Raw genomic sequence first — 23835 nt, 5'->3', positions numbered from 1 at the left:
GCTCTGGGCTACTTCCTTGAAATACCTGTGCTATTGACAGCTACACACCAATTAGGTATGACTCACCATGGAACCAATTACCTCCCACACATGGGATGTTCTGGGTGTTGGATTCGTGCGTCTGTGTCTGTGTGTGTGCAGGTCAAAATCTCTGACCTTTAAATCCACAATTACCGTCAGTCACGAAAAAGGAGACATTCAACCAAATTTGTGAGGATGAAACTTTACAACCAATGTGACTGAGCTAGTATAGCCCTTCTATAGACATATGGATTCCTATATATATTAGGCACTCAGTCTGGAAATTATCTTGAAAATAGAGCCCGTCATCCAGAAGTTATGTCTCCCACTGACACTGATATGTCTCTCTGATCCTGCACAATGTTGGGAGGTGGGAAATAAGTGGATAGGGCTAGTGTTGCTTTATTATTTTTTCTTAAATCTTTAAAAAGGCTTGTAATTTTCTAAAACAGCTGGCCACTAGTGCTTGCTTAGTTACACATTCAGTGTACCAATACGTATCGACATTACCAGAATGATGTAGGAGGGACTTACTCATAATAAACAGTGCCCATGTTCATGGTAATGAAAGAACATGTCAACCAGCGCATAAGTCCTGGACAGCAATGGAGCTGAAAACAGAGCCAACTGGATATGTTGTTGCATGTGGGATGCAGCTGAGAAGATATATCCTTGTAACTTTGCACAAATGCATTGGAAACATAACAGATTTGATATCAATGTTCGGATTTGACGGGCTTTTATGGAAGATTTGTGACACAGTAAATGTGTAAAGTTGACAAAGGCATGCTTGTTCTAAGTGATTAAAATGTGATGCTTTAAAAAAAAGTATGTTGTTAAGTAAGGTAGGCTAGAATCTATTAAATTATACATGTGGGCTTTTTTCTGTCTGCAACAGTTACTGTTGGACAAGACAAGGGAACGCGTTCTATAAGACAAGAGCAGTGTTGAGTGATGGTGTGAGGACAAAATTACAGCGATATGGTCTAGATCACAACATGTCTAAGGATATCTGCTCGTTGTCTCCTAAAATGTTTGCTGTAAAAGAACAATCATACTGACTCATCCTTTTCACTCTGCTAAATGAGTTGAGAGTCAGAAACAAGTGAATTTCATCGGTCCTAGTCACATTTCCTTAATTCGCTGCAGGTGAATACTGTCTCTGTCCCTCCCTCTATCTTTCAGTATATGTAGTACAGATAAAGACACAAAGACACACACTGTAAAGATTTGTGTTTATCAAAAACCTTCCCTGACAGGCTCAACTGCATTTATTGCGATCTATTAAATGTAATTCATTGTTTTACATATTTGCCCTAACAGAACAGTGGAGAACAGGTTGGTTTTTAGATAAAGAGAGAGAGAGAGGTTCAACACTCTACATGAATAAGGCATGAGGAAGTGAAGGCATGCTTGACTGTTTCTCACAGTGGAGTTTGTGATGAAGTAAAATGACATTCTCTCTTCTCACTCTCCTCTCTCAGGATCACACTGGTTGGCAGAACTCCAAGCAGCTCATCTCGGGCCATCTGAGGGACGCCTAATGGGACAGAATCTGATTTGATGTCACCTCAATGTTGCGCAGCTTGACACTGCATACTGGAACGCCGTTATTACATAACCTGAGTCAGATTTACCAGAGGAACACCTGTTTAAGCAGATTAAGGAGTCAACACTGTTCGAGTTTGTAATTAGTTCTACAGTTTTTGTACTGAAGACTGCAGAAGGAAGTAGGTCTAAGATATAAAACAGAGCATAGCTCTGATATAGTTGTTTTAACATTAGTTTTAACTTTTAAATGAAGCAACACAGAATCTTATAAGAACCAAGCATTCAAATGTTCAATGTGAACCCGTTTTATGTTGTACAAGTTTTAAACCAGCCTGTTTATTAAGTGCAGTAACATTTCTCTGACTATGAGCTGGTTTATTCTGTCTCAGGTGTTTGCATGAGGCCGTTAAGAAGGCAACATACCGAATGCTAGTTTCTTTAAGGAAAAGTATCATAAATACAAACACTATGTGTTGGAGTACTTATGGTTAATCCAACAATCCTCACACCTAAAATACAAAATAGTTAATTTGCTGTTGCCCTCAAACAGCGTTTTCATTTGCCAGTGCCTTCCAAAAGAACCCTTATGACCATAACAAAAGCTCATGAGCTTTTACTGATCTAGCAACAAAAAACTAAAAAGATTAAAAGGAAAGATTGTTGTCATGGTGAAAAGACACCAATTTGGGCTGTTTTTAGGTATTTAAGTCCATGTCCATGTTACTTTAGGAACTTAAGTGAGTACAGTAAGTACAGTACAAATGTAGTGAGGTCACAGTGGAATGAAACAAGTAAAACCCACAAGACTGAGGCTAATTGTGACAGTATAAACTTAATGTAATTTCATTTTTACCCCTTCAACTTTCCAAACACATTTAATGAATCATTTATGTCAGTACTTATCTCGGCAAGTAAAGTCAGCAGGATGCTATTCCTTTCATGCCACATGCTTAATAATGGGACTTGCATATTTTGATGATTAACTAAGACTTGGTAATGTGTGGCATTGTTTAGAGGAGCACAGCAGGACGACAGGAGAACAGCAGGATCATTTACAGAGTAGTATACAACAGTGAGTAGACTGAGAGCTCCCCCGACTCTCCCAGATGATCTAGTTCCAGTTTGATAGCACATTTGTATATTTATGAAGCCATGAATTAATTGGCAGGGCAGAGATTTAATCACATGCGCTGTTTCCCCTGGAGGATGAAGAGGAAGAGTTACTTTAAAAAGAGGAAAGGGGGAGGATAGGGGAATCAAGAGTTTCCTAATTGCTCTATGCAATATGTTAGAATAAAAGTTCAGATAGAAAATGGAAAAACTTTTAAGCTGTTATTCACAGAACACTAGAATGTCAACCGGCCTAATGACAAGAATTACATTATTCTATTCAAGTAAAGTCAGGCTTTAACTCATGAGCAAACACACATTTCCAATGACCAAGTATACACACACTCGTACTGTGAAGAATGATTTACACATTGTAATCCCACCACTCTCTAGAAGACGCCTTTTTCTGTTCCAAAATGGATTTGAGAGAATTCTGAAGGTGTCAAATATGACAGCTAATCACAGAACAGTAGCCCAACTAACCTGAGACATCTGGGAGGATTTTGGCGTAAGTGTGTAAGCGAATGGGATTACAGTACTTCCTCAAAATCAGGTAAATGAAATTGTACTTCAGCCAGCGCGGACTCTGAATTTGAGCACATGCTAACTGGAGCTGACATCCACTCTGCTCTCAGTGGAGGGGTGGACGAGGCAAGAGTGCGAGTCATTTTTTCCCATTTCTGCCATATTTGGATTTAATCTAATGAATGAACTATCAAAACGCACATGAACCATGGATGTATTATTGACAAGCCCTCGGTGCAGCTGAACTTTTTCGTCCTCTCCTGAGGACGGACTGGTGCTGCAGTGACTCACTATCACCTCTCCAGGAACAAGTGGAATTACAAGACATACAAACCTTGCTGGTTGGCAAGTGTTTTAAACAAGTTTCTACACGGTGCACCTTTATGTAAATGTTTTTAGCTATTTTCCACCACCGCTCTCTTTAATTTCACAACAGGAGGTCTTAGGGGTAACTTTTGTTTTCTGTTCTACATTCATCTCTATGATGATCCCACAACATTCTTAATTAATTCGAAACTGCTCTGGCAGTGAAACAAATATTCAAACAGGGGTTTCTCTCCTCAGCTGAACAATAACGCCTCATCTCCAAAACTCTCTCTGCCTTCATCCCTCTCTTCCTCCTTTGCCATTCTTCTCAATTTCTCTTATTTATTTATTTATTAACTCTGTGCAGTTAAAACAGGAGTGGTGGTGGCTTGTTAGCTAGATAGCGGCAGCAGCATGACTGTCTTGAGGTGACACAGGGGACCCCGAGTGAGCCGGGGAGCCTTTAAAAGCCCATCCAAGCTGCTTTTACTAATTCATCATGCCCCAGTTTGAGTTGGGAGATCAGTCTCCTCTACATTGACTGGGAACACTGCTGGGAGAAAAATCCTTTTTGCTTTTTGCTACCAAGGGACATCAATTCACTACTAAAACCCTTGAAAAAGTATCTGCATCCCATTACAGCAGTAGCAGTGACTGATGGATGACCAGATCTTATTATCAGTTGGTCAATTTAATGTAAAACCATTACAGGTTGATTGGAATACTGCTGCTTAAGGATTCCTAGATTTTGATCCTTCTTGGCGTTTTGGTTGCTTTTTATTGTAATACTTGCAACTACTTCAGGTCCATTTTTTTGTTTCACTGAGAAGGAGTTATAAGTTGTAAAGGATGTAAAAAAATGTAACAGGTGAACAAAAACAGACAAAAAAGAACTGCTCCACCTATAATACAACTAAATATCGCCTGTTATTCCAAAAATGATTTACTATGTACATACGGAAACACTGTAAGCTAAACGAGACTGTATAAAGGATTGAAGGCCATCTGCAATTGCATTTTTACATGTTTGCAATACTCAATTTCTTCATGAGGAAATGTCTAAATGTTGTTCATGAGAAGAAACAAATGGTCCAATATTAGCTGTCTGTGCAAGAAAGTATTTCAGCTTCTGCAAATCAGGATGTGACAACCATGTCCAGATGCAAAGCCAGTGTGCTATTTTTGATCCAATGTCATTTACCCATCCCCTCGCACAAGGGAACACAAGGCATCAATTGAAAAGAGAAAGATGTCCTTGACAATGTGTGGCTGCTTTCAATTAACATCAGAGGCGTGTTATAAATATTCAGATGCAGCTCATTGTGTTCCCTTGCTCAGTAGAACACAAACAGATGCAATCACGAATCCTTACTAAACTTGCATATACCAGTTTCCAGAGCCACGTGTGTACAAGTAACGCAAGCACGGCTCCATTACTGAACGAATGGCAGATAGTGTGTCCTTATCTTATAATTACAATCTTTGTTGCTGTTGTTGCTGCGAGGAATTTTTCAAATGTCAGCCATATTTTGCTGAGAAGGGACTATTGTGTTTGGAGCACCGCTGACAGACTGAATGACAGATCTGCAGTGAGACGATCACACCGACTCCGTCATGAGCCCAAACAAAATCTCCACGGTGACTGTAGCGCAAGCAGCACACAAAGCCTTTAATTCCAGCGGTACAGTAAATCCTGCCCCGCTAACAAAAAAAATATATATTGAGCTTGATTTCCTGCATGATGTGCCCAAGTAAACTCTCACTAAACTTGCATGAAGAATAGTTTAGTGCAGAGAGTCAAAAGGACAGAATCATGTCGCACAGAGAGAGAGAATAACGTAAAGATAGAGGCTCAGCACTCATTTCTGTTTTTGTCTCATGTTCCAGCCCACCCCTTTACCGCCTGCCACACTTTTATCTCTCTTGCTCTCTGAGTCCTTAAGTTGAATTCATAACTAATGTATCAGTCGCTATTGTGCTCTCACTGGAAGCCTAACAAATAAAAGATATGTCTATAGAACGAGACTAGCAAGAGAGTGCAGCATATTCTCAGTCATGGGGATCATGCCTCACACACATATAGAAGTAATCCTGATAAGGGCGAGAGGAGAATTGTGGATGATCAGAAAAACCTGCCTGTAATTTTAAGCTGAATACAGTTCTGCAGGATATAAAGCAAGAAGGCTATCATCCCTTATTTGTTACAGTTTAATTTGTCTTTAAATGTTTAAATGTAAATCTTTATCTGCTCTCTTAAATTTCTTCAATCCCGTTTTCATTAATCTGAATATATCTTCTAATGTTTGAGACAGAATAATTCATGAAGGATGGATTAAAACAAAGCATACAAACAAAAAAGATTGTCTCAACCCCTTGTACATCTACAATTCTGGATGAGGATGTTGCCAGTGCTGTTCCCAGAGATACGGTCTCATTTTTGCTTATATACACTGCTATTTGCCAAATTACTTGCAAGTCAATAGGCAGAATTCCGCATCCTCCGTGCTCTCCTTACTGAGATGGGAAGGAGATAAAAGCCTTAGAGATGACAGGGAAAAGGCTGCTAAATGTGTCGCGCCACAACTCCCCTCTTTCACTCTCTGGCGCCCTAAACGTTTCATTTATTCAAGCTCAGAGCAAAACCTGAGTCCCCTTGTTACAAGAAATTGAATAGGACAACCAAATGCAGAAATGCATGTGACACACACAATATGGGGTCACAGCTTTCTTTGCACCTCAGCACAGTCTCAAAAAGGACTCAGTCATACCCTGGGAATGACTTGGCCATGCCATTACAGAGGCAGAACATCCACATTTCTGTCGCAGTGTCCTTTTTGTTGAGAATAAAATAAAAAAAATAATAAAAAAAACAGAGGCAAGCATTCAAAATCGGACCGAGACCAAAACTGTGTGTGTAAGACAGGGGCAGAAATGAGTGTGTCATGTGGAGAAGCAGCTTATGCACATGGTGTTTAGTAATAACAGCATTCAGCATTAGAGAGAGAGAGAGAGAAAATGAATGGTGCTAATTGCAAAAGAGCGATCAGGCAAGGCAAATGGGTAGATGGTTTCACTCCATGCTGCCATTCAGAAACTGGGCTGGGTGTTGGGGAACAGGCATAGAGGGGAATGATAGCAGAAGACACTGTACCGTAGATGTATATCTAGCTTTCAAAGCTGAAAACCCTATTTCATGGCAATTTCTTTATATTATACTGAGTAGGTGGAAATATTCAGAGAATTACTGTAATACTCAGTTTAACTGGAATGTAATGGTGTTTGCCTCGGTGAAACCTTAATTAAAACACACACTAACAGATGTTTAATGGATACTATATTATATTCCTGTCAGCTTAGTGAACTCACAGACATATTCCATCTCAAAGCAACCAGAGTGATTTTCAAAATAAGTATGGAATAATCGTTGGTCTTAAGCTTCTTCATGAGTATACTCGATTTCCGATTGTGTGTTCAATGTGCAGCATATAGCTGTAGGTACTTCTTACTCCCATCAAGTGTCTCTGTTATGTAATTGGTTATACAGTTAGTTGCAGAACACACATATATTGCTTTTATAACAAGGTATCTAATGTACCTAACAGATTTTCAAGGGCCAATTATTGTTGCCTGGATTGTGCAAAATGATCCCGCTGACAAGGTAAAAGATCTCGCCAAACATAATCTATACAGTGTTTCAGCAAAAAGACACTTTGGCTGACAGCAACATGGTGGTGGTGGATCTGTAATAATATGGGCAGCGACCTCCTGGGAGTGATTGTGTGTATTGCTCTCTGTGGTCAAGCAACAGGCATATATAATAACAGTCTGTGGCTATTTTCCTGCATCAAGTACACTCTATGAAGCGCACACTGTTCTACACACACTAACTTCCTGGTCTCCCCGTGAAACTTCACTGTTCAAGTCGTGTGGCTGCACTTCAAAGACAAATAAGGCTGTTCTGAGGGTAAAGTGGAACAATGATTTTATTTTCATATATAGCTCATAATGCGTATTACATTCACCTGTAGCTGTTGCTTGCTCTCCGATGGGCATAAAAATGAGTCCCTACGATGAGACTGATTTCTGAGTTGTATTCTAAACTATTTGGGTGAAAATCCTTATCAACTTCAAAGAGGCTTTGAGAAAAACGTCGAGGCCTGATGTTTTTAATTCATTTCGACAAGGTCTATTTGTCATGGAACTTCACAATGTCTGTGATAGTTTATGAAAGGTAAAGCAAAACTTTGTTCATTTCCTTTAAAACTCCTCTGTGAAAATACATCAACTCTCCCCATTGCTTCAATTACAAGCTCTATCAGATGACATCTCTTTTTTGAGCCAATCCTTTCATGAGATTATCCGATATGTTTCATGCAACAAGTCCTCAGACAACAAAATATGTCATTTTTTTTCATTGCCTTCCAAAACAGCATATATGTGGGATTTGTCATCTGACGCACCTATTAACGGGGTGACAATATTTGTCGATATAAATAACATAAGATGGTTACAAAAAATATTCATATAACCTTTTTTTTGTGATCCGCCACCGCTATGTTTAAGATAACATGGCATTCAACTACTTTGTTGAACCTGCATATGTTGATTTTTCTCCGCTTGACATTTTTACATACTTTATACATCAACATATAAGGTTTTTATGGTGAACTTGTAAGCAAACAGTTGAGTATTCCCACAGACACAGAGCAGCATTTACATACACTTGAAGTTGGCTATGATGACAGATGAATGTAGCCCATAGAAATAGAATAGGAGTAGAATGGACATTGAGTGTTTGCAGTGTAAATTTGACTAGTACAAAAGATAATGGAATTTCAAAAATGATTTTCACCGTGCTTTAATGCTACACTGGTCACAGAAAATGAACCAAACAAAGTTATCACTCATCTGGCGATAGAAATGTCCTTTCCTACAGTGTGACAAGAGTGTGTGGATGAAGCATTAAGTTGTTCAGTTGCACTCTTTACTCTGGTTTTGTAACGTTACTACTCCACTGCAAAACCTCACCTCAGTGAGTTTGCATCTTGCTGTAAGACAGTTTAGTTTATGCAGAAGTTAGCCAAGTACAACAGTTGCGATGGCAACAGTACACATAATCAGTGGATAATCTATGTCGGGAACATGTCTGTGTTTGTGTGCGATTTGTGTGTATTTGAGTGTTTGCATGGAATAAATCTTGTATCTTGTGTGCGTGTGTGTGTGTGTGCAGTCGTATGGAGAAATGGCAGCTAATTGGCGAAATCATGATTGACATCACATAAAGAGAAAGACAAGGGCCCTGTTGACTGACAATAGCAGAGCGGAGTGGATGTAAAGTGTTGAAGTGATGCAGAGTAGAGTCTGCAGGTCAGGGATATAGTGGGTCGAGCACGCAGCCACACCTGGCCCTCGTCTGAAGAGCAGGTTAGCCGAGCAGCTAAAACAAAAGCTCTCAGATTCAAAACTCTCTGCATGTAGTTTATGTAGCCATTGCTGTGTAGTGTTTTTGTCCGCTTGTGTGGTGTTCTATGATCCTCTCCACATATGAGGTATATGGTGTGGAAAAACCACAACACTGCCTGCTTTTGGATTTTCCAAATCTTTTTTAATGTTGGGTACGCCATCTCTTAGGCGGTTTTGTTTGTTTGTACCGAGTGCAATAAAATGGAGAGATGTATAAGGTCAAGGAGACGTATAAGCCAATAACTGTCTCCTCACCTCAGTGATTTTGCTGGAAGCTGCTGATGTGGTGATTAGACATTGATGCTATAATTGTGATAAATCTTTGACAGCGACGACCGCAACAGTGCTTGTTGAGTATGAAAAAAACACGTGTTCCTGTCACATTTGACTTGTTCTGGCTTGATTGTTACCATGTTGATTTTAAAGCTAATGATTATTTACCAGTGTTGTAGTTGACTCACACGAAATGTAATGAAACATTTGTCTTATGTTAAGATGCTTCCCAATTGTCTGTTGTGATACCAGAGAGCACACTGGTGTGCAATTATAGTGCTGCACAGTAATTGATGCTTTTTTTGTAAGTAACATAAATTGGACATAACATAAAATAATTTGGAGCACAGTACAAAATAATGACAACAAAAGAAAGATCAGTGCATTAGATGTTCATTGACATATTGGCCTGTCTGTACTCTTCTTGCTCTGTCACTTTGTTTCATTCACTCGTTGTTTGTATTTGTGTATCTAACATTCTTTCAACTCCACACACACACACAACATTTCATGGAAGAGGCTTCTTTAAAGGTGAAAGCATGAATTAAGGAAACAAGTTCCCCTTTGATGAGATAATACCTGTCTGACAGCTTCATTGAGTCTTCCACTACATTCTGGGAAAGAGACACATGGCTCGGCATCTGTGTTGGCCCAGACTCCCTCTGTCATATTTACACACTCTATATATATATATACATATATATCCTCTCTCTCGCTCTCTCTCTCTCTCTCTCTCTCTCTCTCTCTCTCTCTCTCTCTCTCTCTGACCCAGAAGCATTTCTTCCGCCCATGGAGATTTCCCAAAAGCTAAAAAAAGACCCACTTTCCCATCTCCTATGGAGGCAAAAATAAAAGGAGAGATATGATAAGGAATGTAACCCTAGAGTGTCGTTATAATGGATAATTTAAAAGGCATGTTCTGCCTCTGAAAAGAAAGAGTGCCTTCCCCGGCCAAGAGCTTAAATGTATGCATTGAATATAACACATACAACGTAAACAGAGGCAAGTAAGAGAAGCATTTGTTTCTCACAGCATTTCATTACAGCAAATAGGAAAGGCCTCCTCAAGGGTAATGGCAATGACACGAAACAAATCCCTCAGTGCCAGAGAATAGAGAAGTGTATATTAGACTGGAGAACCTTATGTATGTACATACAAGGATCATAACTAATTACCAGATTTATTTGAACGTAACAAGGTCTAATTTAAATCTATTCGATACTGTATATATTCAACAAGACAATTCAAAGTTTTTCTGTATTTGTCTACCTGTCAACAGATCCCATGAAAAGACCAAAACCGTCACTGTGCTGCAATCATGCAGTGCTCATCAAATCTCCAACAAATACTGATAGGCTACAAGTCTCAGTCATCATTAGCTGTCTTATTTATGTCCTCCTCATACAACATACGGGTGACAACTGCCCTACAACAGACCAATGCCAAAAAAACCTCTTCCCTCTCTGAAAACGATGGCGGACAGATATTGCACGAATGAACTGAAAAGTAGCATCAAGGTTTCTGTGGCTTTTACTGACAAGTGTGAATGTTCCTCGAGGGCTATTTCATGGTGCAATGGGCTGCTGTATACGTGTGTGAGACGTGTCTACTTTGCCCTTTTGTAATGACTAAGATTGCAGCTACAGTCAGTCACTGTCACTCAACATTGACGAACAGACGGAGAAAGAAAGGAAGTGGAGAAAATGGAGAGAATATCAAGAGGCGTGATCACAATAAGGAAAGATTTCTACAATTCAGGTGGATTCAATAAGGTCTGAAATAGATCTCTGTGATTGTTAAAAGCAAAATCACCTCCATTGCCTTGAAAAGGCAAATAAGAGATAAGGGAAAGAATGGACTGGAGGCATTGTATCCCTCTCTAGTTTTGTGTCTGTGACAGAAATACCAATTATTCATTGCTGGAGAACATTTCTATTCAGTGCTATTGGTATGCGGTCTAATTCTTCTCGGTTGCCTTGGTGACATGCGCATCAGGAGGACAACATAGCATCTCGCAGCCTTCCAGCCTGTTAACCAATTTCTTGCCATCAAGAGACATGCTCTCATCTGTGAATCAAAAGGTTTGAATAAAAGATCCATACCTGCCGATAAGGAGGAACTCCCCAAACACCCCCAGTCTCCTCATGGCCATTAGGAGACCTCGGACAGTCATGCCCTCGCAGAAACACACCACTACACGGGCTTTGGGTAGACGTTCCCGTAGTTTCCTTAAAAGGCGATCGAAGTGCTTCTCTCCCGCGTTACTGTAGATCTTGTCCGAGTGGGCAATGCATAAACCTTCCTGAGAGGCCAGCTCTTTGAAGGCATCCATGCCACTCTCGCCATAGTTTCCTATAGGTGATGAAGAAAATAGATTAAATAGTGAGAAATCTGCCGAAAAACATTCTGAATTTACTGGAATTAAACATTTTTTTCTGGTAATCCAACCTCTGAAACATGTGTGGCTAATGTAAGAAACAGTGTATTGCGTTTTGTGAGAAGTGTGTTGCAGAATTGCAAACAAAGTGCAAAGCAGACATGGCTACAAAGGTTTTGATGCTTTTGTCTTAGCATTCACCTTTAGTGTGGACATTGTCCCCCAGCAGTTGTTCAGTGCGTCAAGTTCTGACTGAGACAAAGCTCTGATCCTCTGATAATGAGTGTCAGAGAGTTTACTGGCTACTGATTGCAATCAAATCCAAAAGGGGTGAAGATAGCTATCCTTGTTTAACAGCACATCATCCAAATCAAGAGCCCGTCAAAGCTGTTTAAGTCTAAATCTTCTATTTCCATGCGGACTGCAGAGCTTGTACTACTGTGTCACGATCGGATGGATTGTTGATAAAACCCACAGCTCTTTGGCATGAGAGCTGGATTACGAACATGTGTCTGTGTGTGTTTCTGAATGTGTGTGTTATCAAAAGAAAATAAAGAGGCTTTACCCACAAAAATCTGAAAACATTTGTTGTGCAATTGCCTTGATGAGGAGCCAGGTTCCTGGGGGACTCCAGGCCACTCTACCCGTATATGGGTGGTGAAGACAAACACTAGATCTGTGTGGCATGGCTTTATAGAGCAAGGAAGGTGACAAATGAAATAGGCATCACAGTAATGCATTTACTCTGGCACGCAATGTGCCCATGTGTTGGTTTTCCAATAGTCCTTTGGAAAAAATTAGGCAATTTTCAAATGGAAATAATGATATCCAATTATTCTACTCTTTCCATCTAAACTGTGAGACAGGTGGGTGGTGGTGGTGCATTAGTTGACAGCCCATTTAACAATGACTACCAAAGACCTGCTTTGAGTATTCCTACCACTCGGATGGTGATCGGGACAGGTAATTTATGCAATTTCACAGCCCTAGCTGTTGCTACGGGAACGAGCTGCATATATTACTTCTCTGAGGTGGTGGAGGAATAAAATCACAAGCTTAAGGCAGTCGTGACCACTATTTCAAAGATAGCTAGAGATAGAGCGAAACAAACAAGTGGATTTCTATATGACTCCTCAAAGTTGAGGGTAAGGTCTGCATTAGATGAATTAGGATGTAAAGTCTCAGTTAGGAACATTTACTGCGGTTCCAAACGTCTCTGTTGTCTCTTACAAAGCTGAACCTAAAGTTAGTGTAAGGGTTTATATTTACAGAATACCTGCATGTAAAACAAAAAAACACAATTTAATTCCAATTAAAGTGTACAAGTATCCTATTTTGATCACTCACACTGTAGCCGGTTGAGTAAATGATGTTGCTTGCAATCAAATCCATCCTTCCCCTGACTGGCTATTCATTACTCTTAAATTATCACTTCAGTCCCAGAGGCACCCCCTGTATGTTGAAGGTCAGACAGCTGACGCCACCTATTTATGACTCCAGGTACTACAGCTCCATTACACCTTCTCTTCATCTATCAGATAGCAACCTATGTTAAAGCCCCTCTCCAACACCTGACAATAGTAGGACTTTCCAAAGACGTTTTACACTCCCCATGAGTCTGCAGCTCCTCAGGGGGATCCTGGGTAATACAGCCTGTCAGTCATATTTTGGGTGCAGACTGTGTGAAAAATATAATAAAAAAGCTACGGACATAATTCACTTTACAGTAATTACTCTGCCTACACAACTGCTATCTCCTTTTTACCTCCTGTCTCCACCATAATACACTGGTGTACTGTTCGGTTGAACAAATTAGCATATGGAGTAAAAAAAAAGAAGGGTGAGCCAATTATGCCATGAAAAACTGAATACTATTATTGCAAGAGTTTCTATGGAGATAAGACATCTATTTTAATTTATGTGAATCTGGTGAAATGTGAAACATGAATGTATTTTTTTCATCCCAGCCTCATCCTCCTGACTTAACCATGGAATTGGTTTAACATTTCAAATGAACACCTAAAGTGTGAGTGCAAAAACAGTCCCTCGTGTGTTTGGCTGGATACAGACCTTTAAAACTTGCTTCAAGACTCTAACAACACAACTTGTATGACAATGTTTCGGAATTTGTGGAAAGATGCTTGAAGCAATGTCCACACAACCTCAACTCAAGAAAACTGCATATAAATTATAAATAATAAAGATATGCTTTGGAGTAATTATGTGTGGCTGCAAAAACCTGCTCTTAAAAGCCTGAGAGCAAAAGACTGAGACAGGCAGATACTGTACGTGTGAAAATGATCTAGTATTAAGGGGAAAGAACTGTATAATAATCCCGACTATTTTAAAAATGTTAGCATGAAATATCACAGCACATGTATGTGTCTCACATTGCAGTGATGTCATGGTAATCGAAAATACCATAATGAACGATGAAGTCATATAGACTCACTATATTATCCACTACAAGACTAACATGGCTGCTGACACACTATGGTGATTTAACGAGATCAGTGATAAGGGGCCTCACCCTCAGTGTGCACGGCGGACACATAGGTCCAGTTGTACCGCTTGACAATGTCCAGAATGGCCCGGGCCTGGAGGGTGTCTGAGGCTACGACCCGCAGGAAGTACTTGAACAGCGTCTTGTCACTCAGGTCGATGCTGGTGGCAGAGTAAGCGATCTGCGGGATGTTGAAGAGCTGCAGGAGGTTCTGCACCTGGATGGCCACAGAACTGGATCCCGGTCCGATCACTCCTGCGATGGGCTTCTTGGAGGGTGGAGGTTGGTGGGACGGGGTACCGTCAATGCACCATTTGGACCCGTCCTTATCATCACGGATGGAGATGAGGGAGTCCCGGATGAACTCGATGCTTTGCTCCAGGGCCACAGAAGAGTGCCAGCAGGAGTCTCGGATCTCGCAGCCCAGACTGATATTTGGAAGCAGGTTCGGGTCAGCGTTGATCCTGTCCAACGTGTGGAACATGGCCTCAACCCTTTGGATGCCGTACTGCTCGCGGACGTCCCCACATTTCCGCTCGGCTACTTTCTCCGCCGACGGCTGGTGGTGGACGGAGAAGAGTGCGCCGATGATCACGTCTCCATCCATACGAGCCACGGAGCGGACCAGGGCGCGAGGGACCACCGACCGCTCATATATGCTGCTGCTGTGAGAGAGCACGAGGACGCGGAAGAAAAACGTGGGGAGACACAGGAGAGCGAAGAGACCCATCTTTACGCGTGCCATATTGTGCCACATCGCGTGAGCCGTTCCAACTGTGCAGGCATACTATATCTGCTGTCTGTCAATACATCCACGTTCATCCCAGCAACCACGATCCGTGAGCACGACACCCGGGGCATATCCGCGCACACCTGCAGATAAATAAGACAGACTGCTGTGATATGTAGGCAGGGAGAAACGAGGCCAGATGCTACAGTGCTATGCACGCATGCTCCCTTCCATCGACGTCCTGTTTTAATTCCTACAGCTGGCAACATTCGTGCCTCTCTTATCAGCAACCACGAGGTGCCTTTGAGCAAGGCATTTAACTCAAACCTACCTGATCATTGGGCAGTAGTAGCTGGACAGTACTGCTGTCCACTGGGAATTGCCCAACCGTGCAGCTGGTTGGTTCTGAATGGAGCACGTACTTTAACATTTCTCAAGCAATCTTATTTGTTACAAATAGCCAGTACTATTTACCGGGAGAGGCTGAAAGTGCTGTGCTCGCTGTCCATTGAGAAAATCGGGCAGAGACCAGATTTCAGCACCGTGGACAGTGTGCTTTCCAAACACGTTACAAAGACGTCTATGGGATGTTACCTGGACGCCAGTCATACTCTTAAACACATTCTTTACGATGTGACTCTAGCTAGTTTCTAATAAAGCCGAGAAACAGCAATCCCCCCGTATCCGACTGCTATTTGAATTTGACATGAGAATGGATAAGACAACCTAGTTTATTTTTTTGTTTCAATCGCACCGTACATTATTTTATTCATCTGCCGTGCAGCCTACGGTAGTATTGGTTGATACTATTACAGCACTACTAGTGATAATAATAATACAATGCTAGTCTAACAAAAATAATACACGAATAAGCTAATATCATTCAGCAAAACACGAAACTCTTCTTAATAGACTATATTACCTCCATCTATCCATCTTTTTCATTGCCCTATTTGCATCATACATAACATATCTTAAGCGGCTTTCTTCTGTGTCTATTGCATCCAAACTTACCTGAATCCTTGAGACATGTCGCGTACCTTCGCCCGTCTTCTATAGCGCGTGGTCCTCCGCTCTCTCTCTCTCTCTCTCTCTCTCTCTCTCTCTCTCTCTCTCTCTCCACTCGAAATGTGAAGATCCCATGCAACCATCGCCTTTTCTACAGTATACTATCTCTAATGCCTGCACGTCTTTAAAAACATGCATTATGAGAGTAAGACCTGCAATGCTTTATCAGTGCAAAAAAATGACTGCCAAAACATTGAAGTCAGCTGTCAGGTATTATAAACCACATCAGTGGAGCATTTGAGCTTCTGTGCAAGATAGTTGGCTCCCTACGCTGGTTTATTACACTACCATTAGTATTGGCTTTGAAAATGTTTGATGAGAAAGTATAGACAACATATCCACCGTCGAATCTATATCACTATCATAAAATTATTCTGTGAGAGAGAAAGCGAGATTAGGTGTTGGTGTCAGGCATTAACCGCCATTTTAATTATCTGACAGCTTGCTATAACTGAAGAGAATTTGTGGCATTTTAGACTGACAAGCGCTAACAACAAGCAGACAGAGGCGTCAGGCACAGCTGTCCTTCATGACTAATATACCTCATGTGTCCACTCCTGAGTTCACTTGAGGCCCCTGGCTTCTAATAGGCCACAATGGATGTTTTCAGCACCATGGACAGCAGTCAACATTTTGCATCGAGCCATCTAGCGTTTGATTTAAGGTCATTGATGTCATAAGCCATAAGGTCAACAGGGGCCAGTCATAGACCTCTTTAACTTGCTAAATAAAGCTTTACATACTATGCCTGATATTTAACATGTATGCCATAAGGCCAAAATCCTTTGGTGAGCTCTTCATTGGAAAATAAATTGCAGAAAAGAATGTATTTTTTCACATTATTGATTGTCTTTTGGTCAACTCGAGGAGTTTACCAGCCACTGTAAGCTACTATCACTGAATGGAACTTCTGAAACAACACCGTCAGTTAGTGATGAAGACATTGATTAAGTCAATCAATGGTTTAACTTCACCCTGCACGTCATCCCAGGCAAAGACACGGCCAGCACCCGAGGGACATGCAGTTTACTTGGTAGGGTCTTGTCGTGACTCACGCCAGGCGGTATAAATCACAAACAAACTTATAAAAGAGTCGCTATGACAGTGCAACTGCTGGTGCCCGGGGCTTCGGGAGCGAGCATCTGCTATTGAATCTGAATTAAAGTGACATGTTTGAAAGGGGGGACTACTTGGATGCTGCAGCCACACTTCAGGGCAAAGGGCGAAGGCAGTACTTGGTTTATTCTAGGACTGCAGTCTGCGTGGGTTGACCACAAGTCTATCCAGCGATGACCTAATAATTAGGCTAATATTATTTTGATGATGTAGCATTGGTTAATGAAGACCGATTCATTATAAAATTATCAATTACAGGAATAGATATATCTTTATATAAGTTTTTTTGGGCTCATCACTGTCTTTTGGATGGTCCAAAAAATAAACATACATTTCTGTTTTACTTACTCAAAGCATAAACCTTACAATCAATCTTTTGGCAAGCCTAATCTTTCAGGGCCTGGCTGTCTGCAACTCGGGGGAATCAGGAAAGTTGGTGCATATTCAGCAACATTTGTCCTTTTTATCAACATGGGATTGATAGCCTTTTAAATCGTGACAGTTTACAGACAGCAGAGCAAAACATCTTATATTAAATACTTGATTGGCAGTCTAAAATGCAACATTAAGCCACTTTAAAAAATCACAAGCGAAGGCATAGTTTTCATCACCGGAAGTTCACAGCTCATTTAGTGGTGAAGCTAAAGATCCATCCACCCAACCTTCACTCTCTTCACCCTTGTCTTGTCTGTCTCATGGGTTGGGAGCCATCGGCACAGTGCATGGTAAAATTTGGTTGCCTAGCATAGTCAAGTAAATCTCATATGAATCAGTGAAATACCAATGTTTGCATGACTTCATTCTTTAATTCATGATCAATCCAATACTCAGTATGCAGAATCAGCTGAGCATATTCTTAAATACAGCATAATAGCACAAACTGTATGCATAACATTAATAGTATAAAGATTTAAAAGGAAAAGTCATTGTAAATTCGGACTCCTTTTTACATATTTACATTTTACATCATGTCAATTATGATGGTCCCACACCGACTGGGTTTGTTTCAACACCTCATGGACAAGTGTATTCAGTACAGTCCAGTCAGCCCCTCCTACTCCAGGGGTGCTGTTTTGTAGGTGACCCCGACCTCGAAACGTGGCGCGTCACTTCAGTACCTTCAGTGAATTTAGGCAGTCTACCCATTACCAGCCAGGAGGCCGCGTGACAAAAGTAGTACAACAGCGACCTCTGCTGTTGGTTACTGGTCGCTGCGAGCACCTAGAGAAGTTGCGTCTGTTTGCAAACACTGCTCTATTTCGGGTGGTTACATTTAATGAACAGGTGGTGCAGATGTGGCAGATTCAGTAATAATTATATTCGAAATAAACTGCACAAAAAACACCCACCTCTTTTACAAAATGTAATTTTACTTGACAGATTTGTATGTATTATTTTCATAACATAAAAGTAAGCTATCATTTCTGTAAACAATGTATTGAAGATATGGTAGAGTATTTTAAATAAAAGTGCAGAAAGATGAATTGCAGTGTAAATGATTACTACCCCTTAAGGGTAAATGCTTTATTAACAAATTTAGATTTTATTTATTTTTTACATTTTTGCTTATCTATAATTACAAAAGGGTATCCATCTACATACTTATATTTTATTAATTTTTTTCTTTTTCTGTTCTTGTCGTTTTTCGTTTTTCATGTCCATATCAACCCTTGTAAAGATAAACGTAATATTAATGTAGGCCTACATTTCTGTCAATAAAGTTTTGAACAGAAAAAAAAAATGGAGGCTCAGTGGCAAGGATTGTAGTAAGCTAACATTAGCAGTTTCTCAAGAGCGGTAACTACAGTAACAGCTGGTTGTATTTAGATACAACAACCAAACATACCTCATCACACGTGTTCCTACCAACACAACGTTAAGGTGAGAAGCGACTCGCGTGCTAACACAACATTGTCATGCTAAGTTAGCTTTTTGTGAGCTTCCGAGTTGGGCTAGCTGTTGTGAGCAAACATTAGCCGGTAAGTGCAAGCTAGCCTGCTATTGTTACAAAGAAACAAGTTGATTTAACAGCGAAATAACAGTTGACAACAAGCTGGCTTGCAGTACGAGGGTGTATTTAAATGACACAGCAGCTAAAACTTGTCTCGTCGTCTTCGGTTCCTTTGTGTATTCATGGTAGGAAGCTGCCTCCGTTGTCATCAGTGTATGCACCTTATCTGGGCAAAGTGAGCCAGCCTGATTACCTGCTTGGGCATAGTATATATTCCCAACATTTAAGGATTTGATTATGTTTGCCATTTCACACTAACTGTAGGAAATCATACAATGTGAACACAATCAGATGTCGATCAAACTGAAAGTTTGGCATCATCACACACTGCTAATACCTTATAACCTAATTTAGTTTTCTAAGGTCTTTTTGGAGCTGTCTCGCGACTTAATACTGTAAGAAAGTAAAGGTTTTGACCTCTTTAATATGAAAAGGTATTTGTATAAAACAGCCTTTTAGGTGCATTACGTGACTGCAGTGGACTTCCACACACGAGGTGCGGCGCTGTTTCACAGCCGCTGAGCAGGCTCTAGACATGGCAAGAGACTTTGGGTTTGCTTAGTCCTTCAGGTTGGTTGGTAGTCCTGTTTCATTGACTTAATAGCTGTACTCACATGAGGTTATGTTAGTACGTCAGTGTTTAATCACTTTTACCACTAATGACAAAGGTTTAACACCAGTTACATCAGTTGTAACCTGTTGATATTTAACTTTTAAATACTCTACATCTTCAATACACTGATATTATTTCTCTTTCTGACTATTTGGCAGGGCAGTGGATTTTCTCACAGTCACTATCAGAAGCGTTACACCCCTGGAGGTCTGAAGATGGAGGGGGACCATGTTCACTGCATGTCCTGTGTTAATCAGAGATGCACAGTCAGAGCTCAGCCAGGCATTTCTTGCGATCTTGTTGCCTGTCCTCTGGTGTGCGGGGCTGTATTTCACTCCTGCAAAGGTGATGAGCACCACCTTATGTGCGCACTGGTGAGGGTTCCCTGCCTCAACAGTGGCTACGGCTGCCCTGCCGCCCTGGTTCGCAACCAAATGTATGCACACCTTGAAGTGTGTCCAGCTGGAGTGGTGTGCTGCACTATGGAGTGGAACAGATGGCCCGTTAGCTGCCTGGACTATACTTCCTATGAGAGCCTGAGCCGGGGGGTGGAGGAGGTGGAGCAGCTAGATATGGCACTCGCTCTTCAGGACCAGCGTACGCTACTCGAGTCCCTCAAGGTGATTGCCATGGCACCTACTGTCGAAGGAGAGCCACTTGTCCCCGTTAGTAAGGAGAACACGGCAACAGACTCAGCGTTGCTTACATCTGCGCCTGAGACCTCCACCATTATCGAGTCACCTTCACAGTCATCATCCTCAGGTCAACCTCCCCCACAAGGCTCTGCAAAGGAGAGAATTGTCAGTGGAATCAATGGCTTGAACGAGGAGCACTTCGGTAAACTGTACGAGGCCACAGTGGAGACCGCAAGAAGCTTAGTTGCTGCTTTGGAATTTGTCAGCAGCGCGAACTCTGTTGACGGCAGCAAAGAGTGTATCGTGAGTAGATCGAGCAGCTCTGGAGACCTTAAGAATGGACCCGATGGAAAAACACCTGCTGATGGTTTGAATAAAAAAGAGATGGAGGAGCAAAGTGTTTGTTCTAGCTGTTTGAGAGGAAATGGGGCCGTGAAAGAAACCGATCCAAAGATTTTAAAGACGACAAATGGACCACTGTCAGGAGGAATGGAGGCCTGCCTGGAGACATGTCCTGTTGAGGTGAAAGATGACATGAATGCTGGGGTTTCTCAGGAGCCAGTCACCCCCCTAATGGCATCTCCAGTGCATGTCAGCCAGGGCGTGGCACAGAGGGCTGCTCATGTGGTCCTCGAAGATAGGGGGCTAGTTCTTTTAGGAAACCATGGGCCTGAGCGAAAGTTCCACACCTACCATTTTTTTAGGGGCCAGGGCCAATGTTCATTACCTAATGGACGGATAGGATTCATCCCAGACAGGTCGGGGTATAGATTGCGACCAAAAATGGAGGACAAGTCAGTAGATACCTCTGATCTGGAACAGGTCGACGACCCCATGGGTCTGGGAGAAATTGATCTAATCACGGCGGCGCTGCTCTTCTGTTTAGAGGAGTCCAGAGAGTGTAGGAGGATCTCTGACACAGTCTATGTTGATGGCTACCGTGTTGACTTTGGCACGCAGACTTTCACTTTCCCCGCAGCCATCTTGGTAACCAACACTAGAGTGGGTGACATTGCCTCTGCATCCGCCTGTGACCATGCTGCCCCACAGCTCTCCTATCCGAGCCCCTTCCGCACTCTCCGCCTCGGGCTTGTCCTGGAAGCTCTGGAGGTGGAGCCTGTCCCGCACAACTGCTGCCTCCCTCCTAACCCCCGCTACCAACACATGTTCCCTTTCGTCTGCGGTCAGTCATTGCGTCGGGACCAGTTTTCCTCCCACTTCACAAATGTCCATGGTGACATTCACGCTGGTCTCAACGGTTGGATGGAGCACCGCTGCCCTCTGGCGTATTACGGCTGCACATTTTCTCAGCGGAGGTTTTACCCATCCACCGAGGGGGCCAAAGTGGTTCACGATAGGCACCTCAGGTCCTTCGGGGTTCAGCCTTGCCCAAGGGCAAAGTTTCCAAGTGACTTCCAGTCTGACCAAATTAGTGGGCTTCCCATTGAGATATTGTGGCACATAGCTGGCTTCCTGGACAGTTTCAGCCTCTGCCAGCTGTCACTGGTGTCACGGACAATGAGGGAGGTGTGCGCCAGTCTCCTCCAGACCAGGGGCATAGTCGAGCTGCAGTGGGAGCGGAGACGGAGTCCTGGTGCCCCTGGCACTGTGTCATGGCAGACCAAAGACAGAGTGAGTAGTCAGAGTTTTATTTTACAATCTCTTATCAAATCGGTTACAAAGATGTTATGCTTTTCACAAGAGGCAACATTCCAAATAGCCGATGTGCCACTGAAGCTCTACCGCAAATGCTAGAATATTATACGCACAAAAAATATTCGCTTTGACCATATCTTTAAAAACACAGAAGTATACAAGTAAACAAATCAACAGCAGCCCTTCTAAACTTCATTCCAACATCTTTTATTTTGTATTTTCTGATACAGGTGTGGAGATTCAGCACTGCTTTCAGCCCGGTGTTGTCTTGGGGTTTCACCGATCTCCCCAGCATGTCGGACCATCTTAAGAAGTGCCACTTCAACAATGTGGAGTACAAGACGGAGCCGGTACCCCTTCCTGCCATGTGCACTGCACGAGATGGACACTCGCTGCGTCGCGTCCTCCGTCACGTTAACACCTGATCCACACAAAGCTGACCCCTCGTAGCAGCACAAGAGTCACTGGTATTATGTGGATGTTGCAATTACATATTTGATGTCTTGAAAACGTATAACTCTTCCTGTTTTACACTACATTGTTAAGAAGCCTGAATGAAATCACACCCTAATTGCCACAATCAAGGTCTGTTGTTGTGGGTGTCCCTATGTGGATTGCATGGATTTGTGCTGAAATGTGTCCTTATTCTGACAAAATGAAAATATATTTTCTTGAAGATAAATATGCATAATAGATTTATACTATATGATATACTGTATACATGTTCTCACTATCTTGCCTTTCAGTAGTAGCCATGGGGGAAAAGCAGATTGTTGGTTATATTGCATTATTTCTGTGACAGAAGTTATGCCAGCACTTTACACAAGATTTGCTTTACCCTCCTATGTTGATATGTGACCCGAAATGATCTAGTCTTTCTGATTCCTATAGCGGGTGTCAACCCATCGCAGATCTGTTGTCTGGGTTTGTAGGATGTCAGACCATGAGTCAAAAAAAGATGGCAATTAATGATAGCCTGATAATGTATGTGATTTGCTACCATTTAATAAAGTCTTTACAGCCTTTTATGTATTTGTCTTTAAAGCTCTCCTTAGTTCAATATAAAATGTAATTTTGTTATTATGCATAGGCTCTTTGGAAAGAGTGAAGTTATTAAATATATATCCGATTTCAAATAAAGATTTGTACAAAATGTATAGGACCTCTGCAAATGGTTATCAATCTTGAACTCATTTAATGAATAATATCCGAAAGAGCAGATATTGACAAGTTTCAAGAACGCTTCCATCCTCGGATTGAGAAAGTAACCAGTCCAGAATGGGGAATCCCTAAAACACGGTTTGAGTCTGTCACAGACAGATGTGGTATCATTCAGGCGTAGTTTGTCACACAGAGGCGATTCCCAAAGTAAAATGCCTTACACTGTTACCCATAATTCATTTAAGTCCGGCGTCTGCGCTAAAAACATCGCAATAATACATCTACAGACCACGATTCAATTGCACATGCAAATCATACCTTCCAGTTTATAGAGATGCAAATATACTGTGGCTGGCAGCTACAGCTTTCTGGGAATCTGACAGCACAGACAAATGTTTACTCAACAGGACATTTAGATATTGCAGTGCATGATCAGCATCTAAACTCCCAAGCCTTTCAGGCAACCAAAAAGTGGTAGGAAAGGATGCTGCTGCTCTTGCCTCAAACAATTTTGCAAATTAGAATTCAGATATGTAAATTATAACTGCTCCAAGTCTCTGTTGAAAGACCGGTTTGCGATGAGTCCTGTCACCATAACAGATGCACAAAACTCTCAGTTGAGCTAGACTAGTTAAATGAAGGTTTAATAAAGTTAAAACCACATACCTTGGCCACAAGCACTACAGTTTCTTCCTAGAAAGGGGCAGGATAAAATG

General features: G+C 41.7%; 2 protein-coding genes across 8 annotated transcripts in view; one reads left to right on the top strand and one right to left on the bottom strand.

Moving 5' to 3' along the window:
- The window catches only part of grm1a (glutamate receptor, metabotropic 1a), a 28426-nt gene extending 12475 nt beyond the window's left edge, over positions 1–15951 (bottom strand). For 3 of the 5 annotated variants that reach the window (XM_031870227.1, XM_031870230.1, XM_031870231.1), the window contains exons 1-3: positions 15874–15951; positions 14157–15002; positions 11352–11601 (exon numbers count right to left, since the gene is read on the bottom strand). In XM_031870227.1, coding sequence (XP_031726087.1) covers positions 11352–11601; positions 14157–14886 — 980 coding nt within the window. In that variant the 5' untranslated portion in view covers positions 14887–15002; positions 15874–15951. The other 2 variants (XM_031870228.1, XM_031870229.1) reach the window with 2 other exon arrangements.
- Positions 15952–18777: 2826 nt separating this feature from the next.
- LOC116395963 (F-box only protein 30-like) lies at positions 18778–23520 on the top strand. Of its 3 annotated transcripts, none has more exons than XM_031870234.1 (3): positions 18778–18924; positions 19831–21934; positions 22189–23520. In XM_031870234.1, exons 2-3 carry the CDS (start codon positions 19883–19885, stop codon positions 22381–22383), a joined length of 2247 nt encoding a protein of 748 aa, XP_031726094.1. In that variant the 5' UTR covers positions 18778–18924; positions 19831–19882; the 3' UTR covers positions 22384–23520. The 3 variants fall into 3 exon arrangements, with proteins under 3 accessions (XP_031726094.1, XP_031726092.1, XP_031726093.1); XM_031870232.1 differs by having other exon boundaries at positions 19826–21934; XM_031870233.1 differs by lacking the exon at positions 18778–18924 and having other exon boundaries at positions 19012–21934.
- The last annotated feature ends 315 nt before the right edge of the window (positions 23521–23835 follow it).

The sequence above is a fragment of the Anarrhichthys ocellatus genome, unplaced genomic scaffold, assembly GCF_004355925.1.
Source record: "Anarrhichthys ocellatus isolate YVR2014 unplaced genomic scaffold, GSC_Weel_1.0 scaffold52, whole genome shotgun sequence".
Lineage (NCBI taxonomy): Eukaryota > Metazoa > Chordata > Actinopteri > Perciformes > Anarhichadidae > Anarrhichthys > Anarrhichthys ocellatus.
The sequence above is the reverse complement of the archived record's forward strand: the minus strand, read 5'-3'. Positions and strand labels throughout refer to the sequence as shown.

What these genes read in the sequence shown, in the direction of transcription:
- LOC116395963 (XM_031870234.1), top strand. Translation starts at nt 19,883, where the DNA reads ATGGAGGGGGACCATGTTCACTGCATGTCCTGTGTTAATCAGAGATGC. An exon ending in CATGGCAGACCAAAGACAGA is followed by an intron (nt 21,935 to 22,188) that starts GTGAGTAGTCAG and finishes TTTCTGATACAG; the next exon opens with GTGTGGAGATTCAGCACTGC.